General features: G+C 56.0%; 8 protein-coding genes across 8 annotated transcripts; 4 read left to right on the top strand and 4 right to left on the bottom strand.

The window, feature by feature from the left end:
• Nucleotides 1-1,787: 1,787 nt before the first annotated feature.
• Nucleotides 1,788-2,872, top strand: COL26b_008084 (uncharacterized protein; the record flags this gene model as incomplete). The annotated part of the gene is made up of 2 exons (XM_053180852.1): nucleotides 1,788-2,020; nucleotides 2,068-2,872. The coding sequence occupies 2 exons, from the start codon at nucleotides 1,788-1,790 to the stop codon at nucleotides 2,870-2,872; spliced, it is 1,038 nt and encodes a 345-aa protein (XP_053035244.1).
• A 2,390-nt stretch (nucleotides 2,873-5,262) lies between these two features.
• On the bottom strand, nucleotides 5,263-7,256 carry COL26b_008083 (uncharacterized protein; the record flags this gene model as incomplete). Its single annotated transcript, XM_053180851.1, has 4 exons — nucleotides 5,263-5,948; nucleotides 5,994-6,460; nucleotides 6,530-6,770; nucleotides 6,869-7,256. 4 exons carry the CDS (start codon nucleotides 7,254-7,256, stop codon nucleotides 5,263-5,265), a joined length of 1,782 nt encoding a protein of 593 aa, XP_053035243.1.
• A 4,127-nt stretch (nucleotides 7,257-11,383) lies between these two features.
• COL26b_008082 (uncharacterized protein) lies at nucleotides 11,384-13,556 on the top strand (the record flags this gene model as incomplete). Its single annotated transcript, XM_053180850.1, has 8 exons — nucleotides 11,384-11,563; nucleotides 11,610-11,699; nucleotides 11,745-11,841; nucleotides 11,885-11,978; nucleotides 12,024-12,381; nucleotides 12,427-12,536; nucleotides 12,579-13,184; nucleotides 13,229-13,556. The coding sequence occupies 8 exons, from the start codon at nucleotides 11,384-11,386 to the stop codon at nucleotides 13,554-13,556; spliced, it is 1,863 nt and encodes a 620-aa protein (XP_053035242.1).
• Nucleotides 13,557-13,792: 236 nt separating this feature from the next.
• COL26b_008081 (uncharacterized protein) lies at nucleotides 13,793-14,834 on the top strand (the record flags this gene model as incomplete). The annotated part of the gene is made up of 3 exons (XM_053180849.1): nucleotides 13,793-13,811; nucleotides 13,856-13,869; nucleotides 13,914-14,834. 3 exons carry the CDS (start codon nucleotides 13,793-13,795, stop codon nucleotides 14,832-14,834), a joined length of 954 nt encoding a protein of 317 aa, XP_053035241.1.
• A 1,514-nt stretch (nucleotides 14,835-16,348) lies between these two features.
• Nucleotides 16,349-17,514, bottom strand: COL26b_008080 (uncharacterized protein; the record flags this gene model as incomplete). Its single annotated transcript, XM_053180848.1, has 3 exons — nucleotides 16,349-16,612; nucleotides 16,710-17,345; nucleotides 17,470-17,514. 3 exons carry the CDS (start codon nucleotides 17,512-17,514, stop codon nucleotides 16,349-16,351), a joined length of 945 nt encoding a protein of 314 aa, XP_053035240.1.
• Nucleotides 17,515-18,529: 1,015 nt separating this feature from the next.
• Nucleotides 18,530-20,206, top strand: COL26b_008079 (uncharacterized protein; the record flags this gene model as incomplete). Its single annotated transcript, XM_053180847.1, has 1 exon — nucleotides 18,530-20,206. The coding sequence occupies one exon, from the start codon at nucleotides 18,530-18,532 to the stop codon at nucleotides 20,204-20,206; it is 1,677 nt and encodes a 558-aa protein (XP_053035239.1).
• A 1,703-nt stretch (nucleotides 20,207-21,909) lies between these two features.
• On the bottom strand, nucleotides 21,910-22,429 carry COL26b_008078 (uncharacterized protein; the record flags this gene model as incomplete). The annotated part of the gene is made up of 2 exons (XM_053180846.1): nucleotides 21,910-22,113; nucleotides 22,148-22,429. The coding sequence occupies 2 exons, from the start codon at nucleotides 22,427-22,429 to the stop codon at nucleotides 21,910-21,912; spliced, it is 486 nt and encodes a 161-aa protein (XP_053035238.1).
• An 837-nt stretch (nucleotides 22,430-23,266) lies between these two features.
• COL26b_008077 (uncharacterized protein) lies at nucleotides 23,267-24,838 on the bottom strand (the record flags this gene model as incomplete). Its single annotated transcript, XM_053180845.1, has 2 exons — nucleotides 23,267-24,340; nucleotides 24,374-24,838. 2 exons carry the CDS (start codon nucleotides 24,836-24,838, stop codon nucleotides 23,267-23,269), a joined length of 1,539 nt encoding a protein of 512 aa, XP_053035237.1.
• Between the last annotated feature and the right edge of the window lie 894 nt (nucleotides 24,839-25,732).

Raw genomic sequence — 25,732 nt, 5'->3', positions numbered from 1 at the left:
TGCGATAACTCAGTTGAATCTATCAGCCGTGTGCGATGCTATTTCGGGTTGGGCGTCGTCCTGAGTTTTCGTCAGCCCTGCGCCAGCCAATTATCGATTCACCGTTGACACTCAAAACGGGATGGTCTTGACTTCGTGTCAGAGGTCGCAGCTCTCCTCTGCCTGCACTGCCGTGCTACCAGGACGTCGGGTAGGATGGTGCTGCCGCGTTTGCTTCCGCTGACCTGCAACCCAAAGACGGTTGCCATCTCTCTCTCTGCACCTCGCGGCTCAGCTGTCAAGCGAATGCCTCGGATGGAGTCGTCCGCCACCAAGACCACCAGCGACTGCAGAATGGATAACACGAGTCGTCTTGCTGGAGAATCCCGAGTACCCAAAGACGAGCCTTCTAATTTGCTGCGCCCAATCCCTGCCATTTTGTGGCTTGACAAGGGTTTCACTAAACGGGTGAAGTCGTCGGTCACTCAGAGTCGTCGGTGGCGGCGAGCTAGGAAGAAGTCTGAATTTTAATACAGTTCGAATGCCTCCGCCTCCCATCCCGGCGGGCGCCCTGACCTCGATCGATCAAAGCCCAGATCATTGCGACAAAAAGAACTCCACGACACGCGGGCAATCCATTGATAAGGAAAATGCGATATATTGCGATCTGGCTTGCATCTCAGGGGCAACAGCGAGCCACGCAACAAGATTGAGGATTGCAATGCTCTTCCCCGAATACGGTGCTGACGACGGCACCGACAGCCAACGGCGACCATGTTCCTGGGGGAGCCTTGCATCTCACCCACGCCAGCTGTGGGAATTGACGGGGGCCACCCTGGCGTCCCCAGGTTCGTCCGACCCCGCGCCAAGCTGGCTGTGTGGGCTAGCAGGTGGTAAGCTAAGTCCTCCGCTTGGCCTGTTCCAGCTGCGATGACCGTCATCCTGGAGGGGACTAAGCCAATCTCCAGCTTCTACGAGGCCTCTCTCGGGGTGCCAGGTACCTCCAGCACCCTGCTCCGACATGGAACACGCTCTCGACACCATCCTAACCAATCCTGCCCTCCATCACCCCTGCCCAAGCCATGCGACAGTCCAGGCTTGCGGCGCCCCGACGAGTCGATGACTGGCTCTGCTCCTTATTCCTACATTTTGCCGACTCTTCATCAATGCCCGGCCCGTCTTGTTCTGTCTCTTTTCCTCCTTCAGATCATGTTGGTTCGGACAGTCGACACCACTCGCTTGTGCTCACCCGTAGATCATCCTGGTCAGGAGCCTGCACGTCTCAAAGAGGAAGTCGACTCGAGTCGGCCTCGACACATTCCTTTTACGCGGAGGAGAACGGATACTTGAGGATTGGCCCATCCGATATTCACGGTCCCCAGACGACGACCTCCGCCCGACCGTACTGGTATTGATACGAGACTCGGAATACATCTACACACTTTGAACAACAAGATGGATCAACCAGAAGAGAAAGTCAGCCTGGACAAAGGCGACCTCGATCTTCTCAGCATTATTGAACGTACGTGTTCGGTATTTTCGCTGCTGGGATGCGTCTTCATCATCGTCACGTTCTGCTCGTCGAGAGCGTTCCACAAGCCAATCAACCGCCTCGTCTTCTTTGCGTCGTTTGGCAACATGATGACCAACGTCGGTACACTTATGGCGAGGTCATACATTGAGTCGCCATTGTCGCCGGGCTGCCAGCTTCAGGCGTTTCTGATCCAGATGTAGGTCCGCCTCCCGCCTTTCGAGACTAGGCTAACGACCGCAGGTTCATGCCAGCCGATGCATTCTGGACGCTGACCATGGCCATCAACGTCTACCTGACCTTTTACTTCAAGTTCGACGCCGAGAGACTCCGCAAGATGGAGATCCCGTACCTCATCTCATGCTACGGCATTCCCTTTGTCCCGGCTTTGACCTACGTCTTTGTTACCAATGGGCAGGGCCAGAGGGTGTACGGAAACGCAACCCTCTGGTGCTGGGTGACGCCGGATTGGGAAATCTGGCGCATCCTGACGTTTTACGGTCCTGTTTGGTATGTTTGTTCTCTCTGGTGCACAGGACTACCGCTCACATTTCCAGGATCGCGATATTAATCACGTTCTTCATCTACATCCGAGCGGGCCGCGAAATCTACCAGAAGCGCAAGCAGCTTCACAACTTTAGCTCTTCCGATCCGGACCATCTCAACTCCTTTCATGATGCCCTCACTTCGATGAAAACCACCGAGGTGTACGTCACGTCGGAAACGATTGAGCAGCCCAGCAGCTCCATCGGGCTTGGGTCGATGGCAAGGCGTGGTGGATCAGACGCTGGATCGATGCCGCGCATGCCCGACGCCGCTTACTCTGTCAGCATCTCTGCCAACCACCACGAACGCCGCGAGTCGCACGGCGACGCCGTTCTCCCAGCAGAGAGCGTCACCATCGAAGCCAACCCCGCCCAGCGCCCGGTGAACTCGGCCAGGCGACGCAACTACGAGGTCAACAACGCCGCTTGGTCGTACACCAAGTGCTCCATCCTCTTCTTCACCGTCATCCTTATCACCTGGGTCCCGTCGAGCGCCAACCGCGTGTACTCGGTCATCCACGCAAAAGAGTCATCGACGCCGCTCGCCTTCATGAGCGCCTTCGTCCTGCCCCTCCAGGGATTCTGGAACGCCTTGATCTACGTGGTGACGTCGTGGAAGGCCTGCAAGACCCTCTGGACCGACATTCGGTATGCGTCCCGGCGGCCAGACGTCACGGAGCTTGTCGGCAGCTTCCGCCACAGCGACCAGTTCAAAATTCCGAACCCTAATCGCAGGAACAAGACGTACGAGAGCGAAAGCATCACGGAGCTCACGAACAGCCGGCCCTGCTCCAACGACCAGGCCTCGCGGTCATGAGATATGCAATTGAAAGGATGAGCGTTTGTGGAAGATACCCGGTTTCACCAGCAGGCATGAATTTGCGTATACCATTTCATGATTTTAGTTGGAGTTTGGCGGCACTAGTTTCTTTTGTCCCAGATTATTTGTCACGAATATACTACTACCATTTACGTCCTTTGCAAAATCGGCCCTGCGTGAAGTATTTAGCCCAGGTGGCGCGAGACCAAACACGCCATTCCCACGTGCTGTCTCGAGATCAGCCCGTGTTCCTGCTTATCCCAACGGTTCGTTCCTCCCGAAAGTCTAACTCTGCCCATTTGTTCGTCTCGTCTGCCTCAGTAGCGCGCGGGCGGTGCTCGCTGCAGATGCACCATGATCGGCGATGGACGGTCTGTGAGCAACGTTCTAGCGAATCGAGCATGAAGCGGCGGACAGAGAGAACCCCTTGCCGTCTGCTCCGACGGCTGCCAGGAGCGTTTTTCTGTGGCGCCGCATCTGCCAGGGGGATGATTTTCTTTCCGCCGTCCTGAAGCCAAGGGAAATATTTAATAGATTGAGAGGTTCCAAGACGAAATATCCATGGATGCACCTCGCAGGGTCGCCCCTATGCCCCAGACAGGGATGGGCTGCAGGGCAAGCCACGCTCCAGCCCAGCGCATCTTTTCCGGGGTCGTCGCTCCACTGCTGCTCCCAAGATTGCCAGAGAAAAGATTCCACCTCTGCTTGTCCAGCGTCTTGGCTTGAGTGCAAACCAACATCAAGCTTTTTCCGGCCCCGCTGCTTCATAAACTGCGAGTCAAGACGGGGACTTTTTTTTTTTTTTTTTTTTTTTATAAAAAAAAGTTGTTTGGTTCGTGCACCTCATTGACGGCCGGATATCTAGCAGACTCTGTCCCTGTTTTCCGTCACGCAGCGGATTGACAGGCTTCTGATCCTTACGCGTGTGCTCTTCCTCGAGCCCTGCCGACGGGTTCAACCAGGGAATGCCGCGACGAAGATCTCTGCCAAAACAAGTGCGAGCATTGTTCCAACACGAGAACGAAGCACCGTCCATGGAAACATTGTCTGCTCCTGGCGATCCGTTTCACCAGGCGACAACCATTGCTTTTCACTCGACCGAGTGTGCGTCATTGACTTCACGGACGGGTACTCGGCTAGAGACAACGACCCTAAGAAACGAAGACTGCAAAGGGGGTTTGCAGGCAGATTACAATCTGGAGACGGAAACCAAAAATCATTGCTGTGCAGCGCTGACTCGCTCTGCATCCAGACTCGTCCGACACACCATCCCAGCTTTTGTTTAATTACCCGGCGACGGCACAGCAGCTGTCAAATGCCCTCCAACAGGACAGGTCCAACACGAACCGGCTCCAACTGCGGCAGGCGTCTGTCGACGTCGCATTGGATGCAACCGGTCAGCGTCCACCAGCCGTGGTTTGTGCGCCGTCTCATGCCGTTCTTCCCATCCCCAACCGCAGGCACGAATGACACGGTGGCATCGAACTACAGCCTCCCGACTTGAGCGTTACGGCGCGGCGACTGCCCAACACCCCGGCCGAAACGCGCGTGTCTTGAACGGTCAGTCAGTCACTTCTCATCGTCTGCAGCGGTTGTGGCTGGAGCCTCACGCCGGTTGGGGCGCAGGTCAAAGCGCGCAGGATCGTATTGTCCTGTATTGTGACTGCTGAATCCAAACTGCGAATGCATCGCCAACGCCTGCCAACCCGTCTGCAAGGGCCAAAGCGCCAGGACAGGCACGCGTACAGCACAACAAGGCACCCTGCGCCCGAGGTCGCCGTTGCACGACTTCCCCTCTGCAACCGCTTCACTGCATTCATGGCACCTGGCACCGCCGATTCTTGTCGATGCCTTGCCGTGGACGCGAACCGATGACAATCGCCTCATCATAAGGGACGAGTGGATTGTGCGGGGGGGCAGGGATCACGTTGCCGTTGACGTGGGGTCCGATGGGATCGTCCAAGTCGGGTTCCCATGGCGAGCAGGGCGCCAATTCGACCACCGACCGATCCGGACTCATCAGAAACACGATGAACACAAACTCTAACTGCATGTCCGCGCACCACACGACATTTACCATTACGGTATCGTAGCCCATTCTAACCTGCGCTTACATAGCCATAGCCAGTCCAACGATTGATTCCAAGGTGAAAAAGTAGCTCAGTCCCGTAAACCTGTACCTCTGCCCAGTCCCCAAGAAACCCGATAAATGCGAGTACAGTACAACGGCGAACATGATTCCACACCACGTCCCGGCGGATCTGCCGACCCCGAGCAACGTGAGGCGAGCGGCGCATGGCCCTCTGGGGTATTGAGAAAGAAATGTGGCCCTCCAACGCCAAATGAGAAAACATTTGCTCCTCCAAGTGTTTTTTGTTTGCAGACAATCACGCATCCTTGACTGCCTCGATGATGCTGTACTCCCACGAGGTCTTGAGCTGGTCGCACTCCTCCGCAATGTCGGGGTGCTCCCACCACCACCTGTCGGCCGTGATGAACTGTCCCCACACCTCTTTCCAGAGCATGCGTCCGACCAGGCTGCGGAGCTCCTGCTTGATGGCTCTCTCCGCGAGCTGCTCAGAGTCGGTCGTCGCCGTGTCCGGCTTGTCGGTGGGCGGGATGGCGAAGAACTTCACGGTGGTGATGGTACTGCCTTCAGCACGGAGGGAAGCGTCTGCCAGCCAGAGAGGGAACAGCTTGCTCGGGTTCATGCAGCGAAAGTTTTTTTCCAGGTTGAAGATGAGGTTGTCTTCGATCCAGGAGCGCATGCGTGGGCCCAGAGTGCTTGTGACGGGGAGGGGGTCAATGAGTGTGAGGTGGAACGTGCCTCCCTGGGCAAGGCAGCGGTGGACGTTCTTCAAGAGACCGGGCACCTCGGGCGAGGGGAGCAGCGCCGGGAGGCCGAGAGAGTACACCGCGCCAAAGAGCGACGAGGCAACGGGAAAGGCCGACGGAGAGATGGCCGGGGCAAGGACCGGATGAATGTTGGGGAACAGGGTGTGGGACAGAGGAGATGACGAGAGGTGGTAGACCTGCTTGTTGAAGTGGACAGCTGCCAGGTACGAAGTGGTTGCTGGAGGCGTTAGTCTGGCCTCTCGTACAGGCGACGGACACTCACCTTGCGTCTCATAGAGAGCAAGAACCTTTCTTGCCTTGGCCGGCGTGATCTTGTTGGGGGCGTTTCGCGTCTGGTCCGTGTCCATTGGTTTGTCCATGTTGTGCAGGGACGAAAGCATCCACCGCTTCTTTTCCATCTCCAGCTCCTTGTAAAGACTGGCGTCGTTCGTGTCGCCCCAGACCTCCTTCAACCGCAGCAGACGTATGCTGGAGCTGGCGGCGGCCATCCGCCTCACCTCGCGCTGCATCCCGTTAAGGTCCATCGACAGGGAGAGTCCGGTTTCGAGCTCTGGCGTTTCCTCAATGACGTCGTCCATCATGGGCGTCCGCACCTCGGCAGGAGAGCAGTCCCAGGCGTCGGGTGGTTTCCAGGCGTCTGGGTTGTTGGGCTTGAAGGAGGTAGTCCACGATGGCACACGGCGGAGGGATTGCCTCGGCGTGGGCTGTCCCGGAAAGAGGTTGACGGGGCTGTCCACGAAAGCGGGCGTTTGCGGTCTGACTGGTTAGCGAGGCTCCCCGAAAGGACGGTGCACTTACTGTATGGCTGGAGACCGCGGCGGCGTCGGCGGCTCCTCTTTGACAGGCTCTGCCGTTATGGTGACATGGGAGACCATGCCGGCTAACTCGTTCTCGGTGGTCCGGGGGAGGATGGTCACCTCGGTGCTTTTGGTGATGAACGACGTGGGCCCAAGGGTCTGCACGTAGTGGGAGGCTTTGGCGGCCGACGACTCGGCCACGGACGCGGTGCATGGCGAACACGGGACCGCCAACGAGGGCTCTGTCCATTTTGAATTGTCTGTCCATTTTGAAAACACGGAATCTATGAAACCTGGTATCAGTGAGCTGTGGCAAGGCTGACGATGCGTACGCAAGTACCTCTGTTGGAGCTCGGAGAGCTCTGCGAGTCCTCGATGAAATGGTCGGGTATATAAGTGCGATCCGCCGTGGCAACCGTTGTGACTGGGCTGCAGGGTAGCTCCGACGGGGGCGGCTCCGAGACTGCAGACAGCAGCGAGCCTCTGCGCGTGCTGTCGATGCTTGGCGCCTTTAGAGCCGATGATTTGGTGGACGGGGTAAACGTCTTCTTAAGACTCCTGGATCCGAAGAAACTGAACGGCTTGTTGTCGGAGGACGATGAGCTGCGGGTGGACATGGAGCTTCTAGCTGCGCGAGACTTTTCCTTTTGCTCTCGCTCGGTGGCCTTGCGGTCGCGATGCTCTTTCCTAGACTCCCTATCGGGGTCTGTCCAGACAACCTCCCACATGGCGGGCGGTGGGTTTTCGAGAAGACGGGAGTGACGAAAGAAAGGGTGATGGCGGTAGCAATGCTGGATATAAGCGGACGAGAGGACGATTCGAGACTCGGAGATGCAGGTGGCGCCCGGTGAATGGTCTCATGCCCGAAATTCGGAAAAACCAGACGTGGATAGTGTTTTAGCACCGAGGAGGACCGGGAGTCGTTCGTCTGATGGTGGGCGTGGAATTGGGTGGTGAAGATGAAGTTAAGATACAGTTGCAGTCGGCGTTAGGAAGTCGCAGGTTGGCAGGTAAAACAGCCGAGACGCCCGGGAGCCCGAATCGTCGAGGAGGACTGCCAAGGTAGAACAGAGCGATGCAAGGAACCGAGATGACGAGCGTCGGCGGAACTGAAGAAAACAACAAAAGGGAAGCTATCGTCTGCGAGGGGTGCTTAATAAAAAAAAAAAAAAAGAGGGATTCGAGACGAAGGAAGGAACGACAGGCCTAAGAGGCAGGAGTTGCGGGAAGAGAAACGCCGCTAGTGTATCAAAGGGACACGCGCGCGCACCGATTCAGGTACCAGTGCGAAAGGGCTGATGGGGATGGCAGTTTGACAGTCAGCATGCGGTAGTCGTTCCTACCCGTCGCCAGTCGTTCTGGCAGCTGCACTCGATACTCGATTCCGTGCGTGCCGTCGCAGCGCGTCGTGTTCTCTGGCTTGTGTACAGGTCGTCAACGCGCAGCCTACCTCCATCTGTCGGGCCAGCCTGAGAGTGCCAGAGGTGAGGAGACACTGGCGGCGGGAGCTGGGGACGACGCTCCTACAAAAGGCATTGGGACAAATAATCACAGTCTCTCAAACCAGGGTCGGCGATAGTGTGTGATCGTGCGCAACCCCGTCATTATGTACGGTGTCATGTCATGGCCGGGTCCCAGGCCGACCCGGTGCAGATCCAGCTCCATCATCAATTTGTGCTCCCCTCCCTCGCCGCCTGAACATATATCGAATGGGGACGAACACGAAGCAGGCTCCTGGTCCGTCGCCGATAGAACATGCAGTCATCTGAGATTTTGTGGCGTTCGGCCGGCCATGTCCCTGGACGGCCGTCCATCTGGGACACCATCATTGGGCCTTCATCGCTCACTGTTTTTCCATTGTCTCAATCCGTCTGCTTTGCGTTGCTTATTCCTCAACGACTAGCCAGGACGTCCTAGCCGGAGTTCGTCACAATCGTGCGCCAGGGCTGTGGCACCGAGCACAGCAGTGTGTGGGAGCCGGCAGCAGTTGGTGCCGGCGCAGAGTGTTGGTGCCGATAGCCCCGGCGATGGTGTTGTTAGTGAGGCTTTTATTGCGCTTGCTGATTGTTCTGATTGATGCCCCTCCGAGTCCTTTGCGCATTCGTCTCCTGATTCATTGACAATGCCCTTGGCATGCCGGCCATGGCACGCAGGTTGGGTCACTGATAAGGTGCCATGTGGACCTGCACCGGCGTGCCGGAACCTTTCAGCAACTGCACCGGCGCGGGATCGGTCGTCTACCACATGGCAGAGATGGCTCACATCATTCCACTGGGCGGTGACTATCGACAAGTCCGTTCCAGCTGTGGACGAGCTGCTAACTTGCTAGCGCTAGCCGTCTGGTTGGATTCGACTCGGCTGTTGGACGAGACGACTACCCTAGCTCGCGAGCTGAGTTGAGCTGATCTTACTACGCGATCAAGTTACGGATGAATGTTTGCTCGATCTCTGCAAACTGCCATGGCACCACACCAGACAGCTGCAAGCTGCCTTCTCATCCCCTTGTGCCCCGTCGATTCAAGCCCGCGGTCGGACTGGCTGGACACCGTCGCACCAAACCTATTGACAGGCGCAGTCTTTGGCCAGCAACAGTAGCTGTCAATCATGCGTTCCATCTCATCGGTCCCGACTGACCGTTTTGCGGGAGGTAGCCGTCGCCCATGCCGATGACTAGCATCCGCTGGTCGCTAGATGCCAGATGCTGGCTTCGGGATGGATTCCAGACTCGACCAGCAAGGTGACAAGCATGGTGGCGCAGCGAGGCTAGCTGGAAGGGTGACGAGGTGCGTCGGCGTCGAATGCGAGTGGTCGAGCGAGATGGAGTGAGAAGCAGGTCATGACGGCCGCCAGGATCTGGTCGAGCATGGTGGGCGGCGGATCTGCAAGGGAACGGCAATCCGGGGCAGGGCTATCCCCCTGAGCCCCAGGGGTCAGGATCCATCTTGGGGCGTCAAAGCAGGCGTGAATGGTCAGGTTTCAACATCCCAGAGAGCTGGCACCGCTAATGAGCAGCCCGTGTCAGGGGCCTTGCGGGGCTTGTCCTGGGAGGGTGTCCAGCACGCCAGTCACAACTCAGCGATGTGTCGTTCGGCCAAGCCAGATAAGCCACCGAGTGATCAATGCACAGCAACTGCTTGCACCCTCACCGGGCCAGGCACTTTTGCGGCTGGCCTAACCTGTTTGAGCAAGTTTGCGGACGACGACAACGTAGAAAGCAAACATGATGTTCGTTTCTTTTTCCAACAAAGCCCAACAGTTCCTGGCCTTTATCCGCGCACCTCGCACTTTTCTGGTTTGGGGAGCAGCAGGTACGATATGGCAACAGTCGACGACAAGTTTGACGCCTCAATTGGTAGTGTTGCCCGACGCCCAACACGGGCAGGCGAGCTTACAAAGACGATAACCACGTGGAGCAGGCCCAACCCGTTAAACTTTGGCGTCGTGATGGTGCTTCCGGAGAGCGAGGGACAGAGCGGTTTATGTATGCGTAGCAGTGCATGAGAAGGTGCGACGTGCATGTCTTGAGGGTTCGCGAGAAGACTGGCCGACGACGGACAACTGTAGGACAGGCAGGGTCAGCCGGGAACAGATGGAACATTGCGAGTGTCTGACGCAAGAAAAGGAGGCAATTGTCACAGGCCCAATCTTGGTAGGCGACAAATTTCCCGCATAAAATGCATAGTACCGATGGCCTGCCTTGGCGGTCCTATCAAGGAGCTTCAAGACATGTTTCGCTTGCGCTGTCTAACACGGCACGGCAACCTGCAGGAAATTGATCGTCTGTCTTTCGCCTGCCTGCGCGGATACCGCTATTGCTTAGTAGACGTCAGCGCGATGCCGGTTGAGGTGAAGAGGTCAGCTGGAGGAACTTTGGGATGCGACGGCTTCGACTTGCCCAGCGAGTGAGTTGATGTGAGGTTATCTCGAACACACCACTCAGAATAGAGTTTGTATTAACGAGGTCGAGGCCAGGTTCGGATGCTGGCTCGTTCGTCGGCAGCAGCCCGAGCGTCGCTGCTAATCAGGCCTGGCGTATGTTTAAGGCGATGGCTGAGGGAAGGTTTGGAGGCGTCGCGCACAGATGGAGTTCGTCCAGAGTCGACCTGTTGTCGCTCTCCCGACGCCTGACCTCTCGTACGAGAGCGATATCCGGTAGGAGTGGCGTGCGAGTTCAAGGAGAAGTTGGCGATATCAGCCGATTAGGGCAGGCGCCGTTCTGGTGGGCTTTCCAGGTCGGTGGTTGTCACCGTGCCTTCCTCTCCCCGTTTGGGCAGTGGCGCTGAGCACCTCTCGCATTCAAGCGGTTGCTTCCTTTGACGGCAATCAGCTTCACGCCTCCAGACGTCCCCTTATCGAGCCAAAGGAGGCTTTCTTACCTCAGGTGGCCAATGGAGTAAGCTAGCACCTGCCAGAACGTGGACAGCTGGATAAGGTAGCCGCCAGTGTGGCGGCCTGGACCTTCTCTCCCGTCCCCACCTCCACGCGGCATTGGCGCTGCATGGGAAAAGAAACACTGACACACCTTCTTTCACCGGCGCTGTTGCCCAGTTGCCAGGGGATCGCCGTAGACGAAGCAAGGATATATCTGTTCCTGCCACTGTTGCCCTTTCCCGATCGCCTCATCAACGCTCCTTTTTTTTTCTTTTCAACGGTGCAGCGCTGCTCCCCCAAGATTCAACACCCGCCGCCTGCCTCTCTTTTTCGCCTCGATCGCGGCCTCTTTCTATTCACCTCGCACACGTTCAAGACATCAGAACCTTGTTCTGTACAGAGTCTTGTGTCACCACCTCCTCTTCTCTTCCTCTCATTTCCCGAGTCGACTGGCTGTTCGCCCACCGACTCTCCTTCTTCCACCATGAGCAACATGTCTACACACTCCAACATGGAGCGTTTGGAAGCTGAACCGCCCGTTGGATCCCCCGTCCGCCGTGGCCATCCCAAGTTCCGCGGCATGTGGAAGGCTGTCGATCGCTTCGACAAGATGATTTCGTCTTCTACCTTTGGACGAATTTTCAGATTGGAAGGGAGCGGTCACGTAGGTCTCTTCCGTCGCTGGGGATGCGGGTGCTAACCGTCAGCAGCCTAAGGAGATCCCCGACTCGTCGTTCCTACGGGAAATTCGCGCCGGAGCCACTACGTTCGCGACCATGGCATACATCATTGCAGTCAACGTGAGTGTGGCATTGCGCCCTCCAAGACTTTTGCTGACGAGACAGGCCATCATTCTCTCGCAGACCGGTGGTAATTGCGTCTGCGACCTGGAAAACAGGGCTGACTGCGATACCATTGACGCCTACAAGGCGTGCAAGGAGGGTGAGTGACTGCGTCCGAGCCTCGAACTCTGCTAATCTTTCAGACGTTCGACGCGATCTGATCACTGCGACTGCCGCAATCGCCGGCCTTGCCAGCTTCATCTTTGGCTTCTTCACCAACCTGCCCGTGGCCTTGGCGTAAGTGGCCTCGCACGCACGCTAGACACCGACTAACGTTTCCAGTCCCGGCATGGGCCTCAACGCCTACTTCGCCTTCCAAGTCGTCGGCCCCAACGGCTCCGGCAACATCCCGTACTCGGTCGCCCTGACGGCAGTCTTTGTCGAGGGTCTCATCTTCATCTTCCTCGCCCTCACCGGAATGCGTCAGTGGCTCGTCAAGCTCATCCCCGCAACGATCAAGACGGCAACCGGAGTCGGCATCGGGTTCTTCCTCACGGAGATTGGCCTTTCGTACTCGACCGGCATCGGTGCCATCACGGGCGGCTGGAAAGCCACCCCTCTGGCCATTGCCGGATGCCCGATCGAAATGATTGACCCTGCGTCGCAAATGTGCAAGGGAGGGCTCATGTCAAGTCCCAAGGTGAGGAGCCCCGCACGAAACAAGAGGTGTAGCTGACGACTATAGATGTGGACTGCCATTTTTGCCGGCGGCGTCGTCACAGCCTACCTCATGTCGTTCCGCGTCAAGTACGCCCTCATCATCGGCATCGCCCTGGTGTCCATTCTCTCGTGGCCGTAAGTTGTCCATTCTGTGCTTGAATCTGGCTGACCCGTCAGTCGCAACACCGCCATCACCTACTTCCCCTACACCGAGGAGGGCGACGCTCGCTTCGACTTTTTCAAGAACGTCGTCTCCTTCCATCCCATCCGGAACACTCTGAATGCTCTCGACTGGGACGTCGCCAAGAATGGCTCGCAGTTCGCCCTGGCTCTCTTCACCTTTCTGTACGTCGACATCATTGACGCCACGGCCACTCTCTACTCCATGGTTCGCTTCTGCGGCGTTGTCGACCCCAAGGACGGCGACTTCCCTCGGTCCACCATCGCCTACTGCTGTGACGCTGCGTGCATCTCCATCGGTGCTCTGTTCGGCTGCTCGCCCGTCACCGCCTTCATCGAGAGCGGCGCGGGCATCGCCGAGGGTGGTCGCACCGGTCTGACGGCCATGACCACGGGACTCTGCTTTCTGATCTCCATCTTTTTCGCCCCCGTCTTCGCCTCCATTCCTCCTTGGGCAACCGGCTGCACGCTCGTTTTGGTTGGCTGCATGATGATTCGCCAAATCACTCAGATCAACTGGCGTTACATAGGCGACGTGCTTCCCTCGTTTGTGGTGATGACCTTTATCCCCTTCTCCTACAGCGTGGCCTACGGTCTCATTGCGTAAGTCTCCCAAACCGTCTGCCGCTCACTGCTAACATGACCAGGGGCGTCTTTGTGTACACCGTCCTCAACGGCCTCATCGCTCTGACTGTTTGGCTCTCTGGCGGCAGGCTGGAGCCTCGTGAGTATGACATGAAGGAATACTGGTCTTGGAAGGGCTCTGGCAAGCAGCCCTGGTTCGTTCGCGCTGTACGCGCTCAAGGCTGCTTCGGCCATGCAGATGCCGACAGTAAGCGTTCGTTCAACATGCAAGACCCCGACCATGAGAGCTCGTTCCGGACGAGCTCGCGCCTGGATTCGTCGGACCAGAAGGAGGGTGTCGCAATGGTGACTATCCCACAGCGCGCCGTCACACCGCGCTCTGTGCAATGATTTGTCTGTCGAGGGTTATTTTAATTGTACAACGGATCATGGACATTAGTTGTAGATAGCAAATGATTGATATATCACGTCTGTTTGTACCGATAAGCCCATGCGATAAGCATTCGGCGGATCTTTGACCCCGGTCCGCCCCACTGAAGCAACAGCGACCCACCCAAGCTCCTACGTCAACTGTGCTTGCCGGGAAATTCAATCGTCCTTCACTCCAAGCCTCAACAACCGTCAAGATGAGTGGATGGAACACGAGTAAGGACACCGCCTCTGATGCCCAACCCAGCTAACTCCTGCAGTCGAGTCCGACGCAGTATGTGAACGACGTCCTTCTTGACGACCCAGCTAACCGCCCAGGGTGTCTTCACCTACCTCCTCGAGAACCTCGGCGTCAAAGGCGTCCAGTTTGAGGAGCTCCTGACGCTCTCCCCCGACGAGCTGGCCCCTCTCCAGCCCGTCTACGGCATCATCTTCCTCTTCCGCTACCCATCCGAAGGCCTGCCCGCGCGTGCGCCCGAATCCTTCGACCGCGATGCCGCCGAACAAATCTTCTTTGCCCAGCAAACCATCCAGAACGCCTGCGGCACGCAAGCCCTCCTGAGCGTCGTCCTCAACAAGACGGCCGACGTCGAGATTGGCGACAAGCTCACAGAGTTCCGCGACTTCACCATGGTGCTGCCGCCCGAGTTCCGCGGCGAGGCCCTCAGCAACTCGGACCTCATCCGCGACGTCCACAACAGCTTCGCCAAGAGCAGTCCCTTCGTCGACGAGACGCAAAAGACGGGCGAGGCCGAGGACGCCTTCCACTTCATCGCATACACCCCCATCAACGGCAAGCTGTATGAGCTCGACGGCCTGCAGCCCGCCCCCATCTCCCACGGCCCCTGCGACACCGATAATTTCCCCGCCAAGGTCATGCAGATCCTGCAGGAGCGCGTCCTCACCTACGCCAGCTCCGAGATCCGCTTCAACGTGCTCGCCATGGTGCGCGACCCCCGCATCGCCGCGCGCGAGATTGGCGACGCCGAGACGCTCGAGCGCGAGAACGAGAAGCGCCGCAACTGGCGCTTCGAGAACGCCCTCCGCCGGCACAACTTTGTGGGCTTCGCGGGCGAGGTTCTCAAGGGCGTCGTCGCGCAAAAGATTGACAAGGGCGATGCCGAGTACGATGCGTGGATCAAGGAGGGTCTCGAGCGGAGGAAGCGGGACGAGGACGCCGTGAGACTGCGCCGGAAGATGGGCGGCGGCGGTGATGAGGACGAGGAGATGATGGGCTGAATGATACCAGTGATAGATGAATTGACGTTTATGTTTGGTGGGCATGAAGGTTGTGCATGTGATGTGGATTCGCGGGGTAAGTCGATGTAAGAGAGCCCAGATGGCAGACCTCGCATCTAAAGGTCGCTAATAAGGGAAGTTAATAAAAGCCCAGAGTTTCTGTGGAATGACTGTTGTTCACTTCATAGCAGCAAAAAGGAAGCAAGAAGAATTGCAGTCTGCATTCGAACTGGCACGCTACTGACGCTAGGCGATGAGTCTCATCTGGTACTGAGCTGTGGGTTAACCCACTGCGCCAGATTCCTGGTTGTTGAAGACTTGGGCTGCCTACTGAGCTGGTAAAGGGCTGCGCTGAGGTATTCTGCTCATAATACGCTGGTGATGATGCTCAGACCAATCTACGCGGGTCGTCCTCGCACTGGACGCTGGATCCGCCAGGGAGCGTAGTTTAGCTGGAGAACCTAGATAGGCTCATTAACTGACTGCCCCGTGTGTTTGCAACTGTTTTGGGTTCTGCATGTGAATGTTCAGAAGTTATTTCTCCTACTTGAAGGTAGCAGGGCGGCGTTGAACTAGCACATATCACAGTCCGAGTCGAATTCATCGACAGGTTACATCACAGCTGCCTCAAGACAGGCATGTCAGGAGATGTTACACGCAGATTGACTTGGCCGTTTTGAACATGTATAGCATAGCGTAAGCTGTCCGCAGCCATCTTCTATTTCTCACATAATGTTCCAACGTAGTGCTTCGCGTGGGAGATGCACCGTACTTGAAGAAAGTATTGCGCTTGTAAACGACCGGGCAGACGGTCAACTAGTTGCAAGACTGTCCCATCTTCTGTACAACATCCGTACACTTCTAAGCAGATGATAAACAGATAACTAGCTGGTGAGTTGATTTGGGGCATGTTTCAGCTTCTAGAACTTATTTACTGAAGAAGCGAAGCCGCCGTTAGAATCCCTTTCCGTCACGGATACGCAGATTCAGAATGTCCAAAAGTCACCAAAGAAAGTGAGCATTCATGTTCTTCAATTTCTATCAAAACTGAATTTAACTATGAACACACCATCCCTACATCCTGCTAAACCTCTGCCTTACAGGGCTTGGGAGTCCCTGGAATTGTAGTCCCACTCGCTGGTCGTGGCCAAAGTGCTCGTCGCAGGGTTCCTCCTTGAACCGTTGGGAAACAGTGCAAGGGCCGCAGAGGGAGCTGTCGTCGCGGTTGACTTCGCCATAGACTCCGCCCCTAGAATGACGAACTGGAACCTTTAGAGACAGATTCTCGCAGCTGGTCTTCTTCATGGCCTCCGTCTGAGTTGGTCGGCGTACTCTATCAGTATCATCCCAGGCTTCTTCTATGCCACGCTGGACAGCCTTCTTCCGTCGATTTTGGCTGGCAGAAGCTTTGTTCTTGCATTGCCTGTGCTTTTTGGACGCAGCACATGGACCAATCTCCCGTTCCTCGTTGATGGGTCGTGCCTCTGCGTGCATGGCCGCGATCGCCTCATCAGTCAGGCAGTCCTCGGCGGACTGAAGTGGAGCAGATTGCATGGGAGTTTCTCGAGGAGCAGGTCGGGAGGCAGTTTCAGGCGCAGTCTGACTGTGAGCTGGAACTCCTTGGGATACTGCCTTCGTGGCGGTTGCTTGATACCTAGGCTGGGCAGGGGGAGGCTGGATGGGAGCAGGCTGAAGCGCAGTCTGCGCTGGAATGCCTTGGGGTCCCGGATGGGCGGAGGTCTCTTGAGGTCCAGGCTGTGTGGGATAAGTCTGACGCTCTGTTAGAGCAGACTGGAATGGAGGTGTCTGACGCGCAGTCTGCGCGGGGGTAACTTGGGGCCCTGGCTGCATCGGAATCACTTGATTCGGAATCACTTGATACCCAGGCTGGTGAAGAAGGGGCTGGTATTGAGCCTGGGCAACAGGCTGCTGGTAGGGAGGCTGCAACGGGGCCTGGACAGGAGGTTGGACCGGAGCCTGCAGAGGAGCCTGCTGGTACTGAGCCTGGAAGGGTAGTTGCTGATATGGAGTCTGTGCAGGATGCTGTTGGTATTGCGGCGCAGGAGGTTGCTGGTACAGCGCTGCAGGAAGTTGTTGATACACCAGTGCTGGAGGCTGCTGGTATGGAGCCTGAGAGGGAGGCTGCTGGTACTGAGTCTGGGCAGGTCCTTGCTGATATGGAGCCTGTGTAGGAGGCTGCTGGTAATGTACCTGAGCTGGAGGCTGTTGATACTGAGCCTGGGTTGGAGGCTGCTGATACTGAGCCTGCCAAGGGGGCTGGGCGAGGGGCTGCTGAGCCTGGACTAGATGCTGCAGAATAGGCGGCTGATACTGAGCCTGCATCAGGGCCGGGGCAGGGTGCTGCTGGTACTGAGCCGGGGCAGGGGGCTGTTGATACAGAGTCTGCAAAGGGGCCTGAGCAGGATGCTGCCGATGTTGCGGCGCATGATGGACGTTGTAGACAGCTGTCGGCTGCGATGGTCCGGGACCAGTGTCATACGTCGACTGTGCCTGGGGGGCGGCGTATTCGCATGGTGCAGGATGATGAGCCATGGGGGCGGCAGCGTTAGCAGCCGTCGGCTGTTGCGATCTGGTCAGCAAACTGCGATTAACTCCTAATTCGGGTGAAACTTACCTGGCTTTGCCCGTTTGGGACGAGGAACTGTCCTGGCTGACCCATATTCGTCATTGGAACGCCTGCAGAGTGGCTTTGGTAGTTGGATGGATTGTACATTATTCGGAGCTTTTGTGTTGTGGCGTCGGCTCGGTTGTTGATGTTGTGAGGAGGAAGGATAGAGGAGAGCTGTCGGTGGTTTGGGTTTCGCGAAGATAATTCAAGCAAGCAAACACTTGGGCAAGCTCGCTTGATCTAAATGTGGGCCCACGCTGAAAGGCCACGCCAGAGGTGAACCTTAGGAATTTAGAAGACGAGATTCCGTTTACACTATGTCCTACTTCACAAAGGTGGTGTTCGCTGTGGGCATGCTTTTAGATCACTCCAGGAAGCATTTAAGTATCTACACAGGCTCAGGTTGGCCTTTGAAGCTGACCTATTAAAATACATATGAAGCTGCCCTTGAGTGTTTCCAGAATCCAGCAACTGCATGCCTTTACTTTGCGGCGGCTTGTACTCAAGGCGGTTGTATTTTCTCAAGAGGCACCAGCCCCTGTGATATTATCGTAATAAGAGGTTGATATGAAGTCAAGGATACTTACGCATTTGACGCTGATCCCAGGCAACTGGCAACGGGCGATGGGCAACCTTTAAGACGTTAGCGTTAGGGGCGGCGACGTTCCCTAGGTAGTTAGGTGCCTAGGTAGGTACCTAATGCAGGGACTGGCATCGATGCCCTGGCACAGATCGACGCTACTACTTCGCTTATCTCACATCCAGCCCTGCAGCACAGACCATGCGTTCGGCACCACGCTCCCAGGCTTGAACTCAACCTACCTTACCTACCTAAAGTACCTAGGTAAGGTAAGGTACCTAGGTATTTGCCGTGCCCCGCCAGACTCACCCTGATTGTTTTTAACAAGACGCTAGCAGAAAAGGCCGCCTGCTGCACGCGTCCGAGGGTACAGACACACCGCTCTGCCCCACCGACCGCGGTATCTACCTAAAGCGTCGCTTCTCACCCCGAATCTTTCCTCCTCACTCACCCACCCACATACACACACCGTCAGTATCACCCAAGATGCCGCCCAAAACCGCCACTGGCAAGCGCGCCGCCCCGAAGCCCAAACCGTCCAAGAGGGCTCAAAAGCGCCAAAAGCAAAAACTCCAGGAAGCGGCTGAGGCCGAAAATGAGAGCGCGGATCGCAACGACGATCTCGGCTCGGATGAGGAAGAGGAAGAGCGAGATGAAGACGAATCAGAGGAAGAACTTGAAGATGACGAAGTCGAGGTCGTCGAGAAGGTTAGTGGCTCAAAGAAGGGCACAGGAAACTCCACGAAGAAGAATGCAACCCCAGCCAAGACCCCAACCAAGAAGACGGCCAGGCCCAAAGACACAGCGGTCGTGTGGTCCAAAGCTGACCAAAAATTCTGGGAGGAACAGGAGAGCCACCAGAACAGCAGTGACTTTAGCGAAATCAACGAATTTTTCATGAATCACTATCACTTTGTGACGCAGGACGAGCTGGACGCCATCATCCCGAAGAAGCCAGTGCTCGACGAAGGCTGGTCGGCGAAGGATGAAAAGAGACTGGTCAAGGCGTGGAAGGCGGATCCCGACCGTGACATCCAGATTAAGTTCGTTGTCGAGATCCTGAAGATGTGGAAGGCATGCATCCGCTTCTGCAAGTTGACGCCCCGCCAGCTCATCTCCAAGGCCAACCATCTGGAATACGACGACGCGCTCAACGAAGCCATCAACAGAGGCACAATGCGGCCCGGCTGGACCAACGGATTCTGCACGGAGCTGACGCACTTGCTCTACCATCCGCTTCTGCAGGGGAAGCCGGGGCTTGTTGTCATCGCGCTGCAGTACGCCTCGATCCTGCGGCACAAGGACTGGCAGGACTGGCCGCTGAAGAACCCGACCGGGGATCCCCTCTTCACGCGCTTCATGGAGCTGATTCAGGAGGACAAGGGACTCGGCACGCCCATCAAGCACCTCCACCAGCGGACGCGCGACAGTCTCCTGAAGGACGGCATCGATCCAGGCATGTTCTCCAACTTTCTTCGTTCGCTTGAGGCAGTCGCCCAGGCCACTGACCCGGTAGACCCCAACGATGGCTTCCCTTCTCACCCGTACAAGGTTCACAGGACCGACACCATGAATGTCATCCAGGCCTTGGACGGCATGACGCACATGGGCGGGCTCCCGACGTGGGGCCTAATGACGAAGCTCTACAACAGCTTTGTCACCTCGAGAAAGGGCTCGGGCAGCGAGCTGCCAAGCCAGAAAAGCCTCCCCGAATACATGGAGCGCGACATCCTCGCCGTCCGCCGTGAAGCCGCGAAAGAAGTCAACAAGCAGAAGCGCATTGCCGGCATGGACACGCCCTCGTCGCCGCGATCCCCAGAGGAAGAGTCTTCACCGCCGCAGCCTGAGATGGTTACGGTGCCCAAAGCCGAGGTCAACGAGCTCGAGGAGGTAAACGAGGAGGTCATTCAGTTGAGGAGAGAGGTCCGGGATCTCAAACGTCGCAACTTTCAGCAAGACCTCATCAAGGGAAAAGCCCCGAATAGGGGGTCCGACAGGTCGGCGGCTGACGAGTTGAGCGAACGGGACAGCTCTGATGAGCCGCAAACCGCTGACAAGTCTGCGGAGCAGAAGCAGGACGACCTTGCCGATGCCATCGCGGCCTTTCAGCAGCTGCCTCACCCGTCGTTTGAAGGATTCCGTCTCAGGATGCACTATTCATAGGGAGGGAGCCTTGACGCTGCAGGGTTGGCGTTTGCTTTTATAAATAACTGATAAGATAGACGAAGATTAATGAAATGAACGTTTGTGATTAAATGCGGGCCGACCCGTACGGGTACGGGCTAGCAGGGTATGTGACAAGGGGTCCTAGACACGCAGCGACCAATGCAGCAGGGATTTTCCCCACAGCAACAACATTTACGCTGCACATTTACGAACTACACGCAATGTCGAGGCCAGTCACTCAGAGACACAATCACATCACATTTCATACATTGCCATGAGAACTTGCTCTATTGTAATCTACTGCGTGGCAGACTATTTGTAAACCTCCTGATGCGCTGCTCGTCCACTATCTGGAACGCGCAGTAAGCCTCGTTGGGCTTTGCGAGCTCGATGAACTGCGTGAATCGCTCCCCGAAACATCGTGTCCATGCAGGCTTTTCTACGGCATTGGCGGCTGCCGCGAGCTTGCTGTGGGCCGTGTTGACGCGGCTGGAAGATTTGCTCTTGCGCCTGCTGGAAGATCATCTCGACGGGCGTTGCCATCTTGACGATCCTGACCCCGAGGGCGCGGCATTGGAATTGGACGCTCTGTCTGCAGGAGTCTCGGGGGAGGTCGTTGTCTCCGCCATCTCGACGAACCGGACGCGGCCGAGGCGCCGGCGAGATTCCGGGCTGGGTGGCACGAGCTGGAAGACGATCGTAGTGTCCTGCGGTTCCTTCGAGCCAACTGGTCATCGGTTGCGCGGTTCCATGGACCTCCCAACTGCATCGACTTCTGGGAACCATGCTTCCTGCAAGTCGTCACCCTCGATGACGACGACGTCGTCTAGCTACATTTCACTGACAGTGAAGACATGGTAGCGAGGAGGCAGGCAGTGTCACTGACAGTGACAAGACATATAGCATAGGGAATGTCAGAGTATTGTACAAGATCTCATACGCTTACTCGTGAAATATTCCACGTGAAGTATAATGTTGCAATGGCAGAGTGATGGTCTAGACATGGATGCTTGTTCGTAACGTCATGTGCTTAGGGGAAGGGCACTGTCTGATCTAGGTGTCGATCACGACGGAGTTACTTGGAGCCCTGAACGTTTCGCGATGCCCGCAGCGTAGTAGTATGATAACGGAATCGTGTCTCTATACCAGAGCTGCGTAGTATGACGGGGCCCCAGTCGGGTAGCTAATAAGAAGGTGTGTTCTCATGTGTGGCTAAGCGAAAAATAAAGATTCAAAAGAGAGAAAGAAACAAAGAAAGAATTGCAGTCTGCATTCGAACTGGCGCGCTATCGACACTTAGCGATGAGTCTCATCTGGTTCCAAGCGATGGGCTAACCCACTGGGCCAGATTCCGGATTATTGAAAAGCTAGGCAACTACGCAACCTATAAGGGGCTACACGCAGGTGTTGGGCAAACGGGACAGCAGAACTCACTGCCAGCCAGCCATGGAAATGGTCAGGTACTACGCTTCAAGACTACGAATTCTGCACGTCTCTCATGAAGTGGAAGCTTTAAGCCCACTCAGTAACAAGTGGAAAAGCAGCACAACACATGATTTATTGAGCAATACACGCGGATGACAGCATTGAATTTCTAATTCAGATATCTATGACAGCCTTGTCAAGGCTAACCTCTGCCGAAACACCCCGACCTTGAAATGAGCCTGTCGTCGACAGGCTTTCTGCTTTGCCCACCCTCCTTAGTCAATGTCCTTGTTCAGCTTGTGGCACTGAGATAGAAGGTCGTCGTTTGCGGCTGCGCCGTCGATGTCTGAGCCGGTCGTGCTGTCTTCGGGCAGGGTCTGATAGTCGCCGGCGAAATAGTGATGCTCGAGCCAGACCTTATCCCTCTCAGTACCCTCGATCATGTCCCTCGTGAACGCGATCGTCCAAGGCAGCGGGCCCTCGACCATCGATCGCCCGTCTCAAGATGCGCACCCACGGATCCCGACATCGCAGAGGCGGCTTGTTTCCCCGGCGGACGATGATGAAAGAGACCAAGTCTCGCGGGCTGAGAGGTTGCACACGGAGACAGTCGTTGGCGTTGTGCAGCTTCGTGTTGCACACGGGACAGCCGCTGACGAAGCCGCTGTCGTCAGGGAACGCACAATCCACAAGCAAGTGGCCTGTATGACCGCAGTTGCCGCAGATGGCGTGCTGAGCCAGCCGCTCCGGGTCCCAAGCTTCGACGCCCTTAATGGATCCTCTCAGAGAGAGCATGCTGACAGCTCTTGAGCGCGACGACTCGCTTGACGAGCTGCCTCTGTGCTTCCCAGACCTGGTCAACGACCTGATCAGCGCGAATATGCCATGGCCTCTGCACGACACGATCCGCCAGTTGGGCAACTACCACAACGCGGATTGGACCAGCCCCCCTCTTCTCGACTGCCTCTCTCAACTCGCGGTGTCGAGTGCTGGAACTTCGTAGAGTCTCCACGAGAGCGCAATGCTGCTTGGCGGTCTCCTCTCCCGTGAGGTCGGGCTGGCTGTCGGTCATCGGCAGAAGCCTTGAGCCCTGGCCAGGTCGTCCATTCCCGAGGTGATCTTAGACATTTCCCTCTTCATTTGGGCAAAATTCTTGACCATGTCAAACAAACTTGTTGTCTTCATATTGAGTTTTAGTTGGTCGTACAGGCTGGGCCGCTGGCCCGCGCCCGTTGCTGTAGACATGGCGCTGGTTGGTGTTGCGCCTTGCCTGGGTGGTGAGTTGTTGAGGTGAAAAATAAAAGTGAAATGCGACACAAAGCGCTTGACGAAGAGCAGGAGCGAGTGACGAGCGCAATGGCATCCAAGATCGTGGCAGACACAGTGGATGTATTTCATGCACCGGCACAGCGAATTGTCTGCTCACACTGCAAGAGGCCGTTTGATGACAACTCTCTAGATGACGACAATAGCGACTAATACATCGACGCCTACATTGGTGGCTACGGCAACATTCGGGTAAGTGTAGAAGGACGTTACTTGTAAAGTCGAGACATTCACGTGGAGACCCAAGTAGTTGTAGACAGTCAATTTAGAACCTTATCTACACATTCTAAACCACGCTCGTTGGCGTTATACACGCAGCGCTGGCCTCTTCTTCCCAATGATAAACTCCTTCACGTCATTCCTCATGACACACTTTGCCCTGTAGCAATATCCACCATGAGCCGAGTGATAAGTGCACTTGTGGACCCCTCTCACGAGGAGGTCTGGCTGCTGGCAGTCGTTATCGTCGATCATCTGGTACACGCAGTAAGCCTCGTTGTGCTTTGCGAGCTCGACGAACTGCGCGAAGCGCGCCCACTTCTCGTCGTCTCCGGCAATGAATGCGAGAGATTCCACGATCTCGTCCGCGTTGTCGTGCCGTCCGTCGTCAAAGATGCTGAAAGAGGCCAGGCGCTCGCTGACCTTGCTTGAGGCCTTGGTCCAATCCGTGGCAAGCTGCTCGGGATCCGAACTCACACGCTGCTGCTTGAGCTCCTTGATATCGCCCTCGAGCCTGTCCTTGTCGGCTTTGAACTGCGCGGCAAAACCCTCCGACTTGGTTAGCTGTTGCTTGAGCCCTGCAACCTCGCCCTTGAGCTTGTCCTTGTCGGTTTCGAGCTTGATGTTAGCCTGGGTCAGTGTGTCCTTGTCCGACTTGAGCTCTGTCGCATACTTGACCAGGTTAGTCTTATCGGTTTTGAGATCCTTCACCTGCTCGTTGCGCTCTGAGATGGTTCCCTCGTGAGCGCTAACCTCCTGTCTTAGACTGATCTCGACCCCTTGGAGTCTTGATAGCTCCTCGTTGGTCGTCAGGCGCTCGGTCGTTGCTTGCCCTATGATACTCCGCAGCTTGGCAATCTCGGTCTCTCGCTCGGTGAGCGTGCTTGTGAGCTCGCCGTTGCGAGTCTGCAAACCATTGGCCTCTTGCTCCAATTGCTGGATGCGTTGGCGCCGCTCGTGGGCAGCTGCGTCCGCCGCAGCAGCGTGCTCGATCGCTTTCTGTTTGAACTGTTCCAACGGGCCGAGGCGTGACTGCAATGTCGAGACTTTGTTTTCGGCTGTCTCGACGGCGCTCTGCTTGTCGGATTCGGCCTGTGCAGCGCGCGTTTGTGCGACGTCCCGGAGCGAGCGCTCCTTTCCACGGGACGTTTCCGAGGATTTCTACGTGGAGAGACCCTTCGCCTGCTCCTGTACATTTTCCAAGGCTTTCTTTAGCTCCTTCGCCTGATCATGCAAAGTGTCGATGGATTTCTGCGTAGAGAACTCCTTCGTGTTCTCACCTAGCGTGTCTAAGACTGTCTTCAGCTCCTTCATTTTCTCACCCAAAGTGTCAAAGGATTTCTGCGTAGAGAGATCCTCGAGGCGCTGGAGCTTGGGCAGCTCCTTGTCGATCGCTTCCGTCCACTCCTTGATGAAGCGCTGGTCGTCTGCGATCGGCTGGACCGTCTCTTGCATAGACTTTTTGGTCGTGGCCTCCAAGCGTTCGCTTTCGGTGCCAGCCTTTTGCAGGGTTTCGACCACTGTCTGCAGGTGAGTGATCCATGTCGATAATGCGTGGACTTTGGTTTGTAGATCAACTCCAGACTTGTCTGGCAAGGCCAGAAGACCCTGTAGAGACTTCTCAGCCTTTTTTAGGGTCTCTCTGACTTCTGAATCCATGTTGATTTTTTTGTGGATGTGGGGTGGTGAAGGAAAGGTTCAAGGTGAGTCTGGCGAGGCGGAGCGTAAAATAAACAGACGAGGTGCCGGCTTATGTTAAGCCGCCTCTCCTGATGTCGTCTCTGTCTTTATTTATCGTCTTGGACGTTATTATCTTGATCTTTATCGTCGTCGGTCGTCTCTTTCTTGATCTCAATTATTGTTATCTTTATCAGTCTATATCGTCCCTATCCTCCCTCGTCCTCCTCGCCTTCATCCTCACCATCTTCGTTATCTTCATCTCTACCTTTATTTTCATTACTATTATCTCTGCTCATCTTACTATTATCTTAAATCTAAAAGCACTTAAAGGTCTACTAGTAGGCAGCTTATATATATAGCAAATAATTAGATCGCTACTAGAACGATATAGATATTTAACGTAGAGCAACTAATGCATCCACCCTCAGTATATTAAACAAAGTCAAAGCATATGGGAGCAAAAATTAGAGCACTGAGTTGCTAAGGGCTACAATCGTTAGTCGAACTCACCCAGGTAAGTTACCATAACTGGCAGTCTGCCATCCTGGGCGCTCGAACTGGCACACTCTGCGTCGGTCGATGAGTCTCATCTGCAAGTAGTTGTGGGTTAACCCACTGCGTCAAGTTCCTTGTTGAGAAGCACTACACCTTTCGACAATACAAGGCCTGCGCTGAACGGGCGACCGTTCTCTCAAATAACGGCAAATCGAATTTCTATACACTATTGAACACAAATGGACTTCGGTATCATGACCCTTGTATATTCCCCCTCCCATGGTCCCAACACCATAACGCTATGCCACCCAAAAGCCAGGCCGTAGCCCGGCATGCAAAAAACGGAGCCGGTGCGGCTCGTGGGGAATCACAAAAAGT

This window comes from Colletotrichum chrysophilum (assembly GCF_026319265.1).
Source record: "Colletotrichum chrysophilum strain AFK26 chromosome Unknown scaffold_68, whole genome shotgun sequence".
Classification (NCBI taxonomy): domain Eukaryota; kingdom Fungi; phylum Ascomycota; class Sordariomycetes; order Glomerellales; family Glomerellaceae; genus Colletotrichum; species Colletotrichum chrysophilum.
The sequence above is the reverse complement of the archived record's forward strand: the minus strand, read 5'-3'. Positions and strand labels throughout refer to the sequence as shown.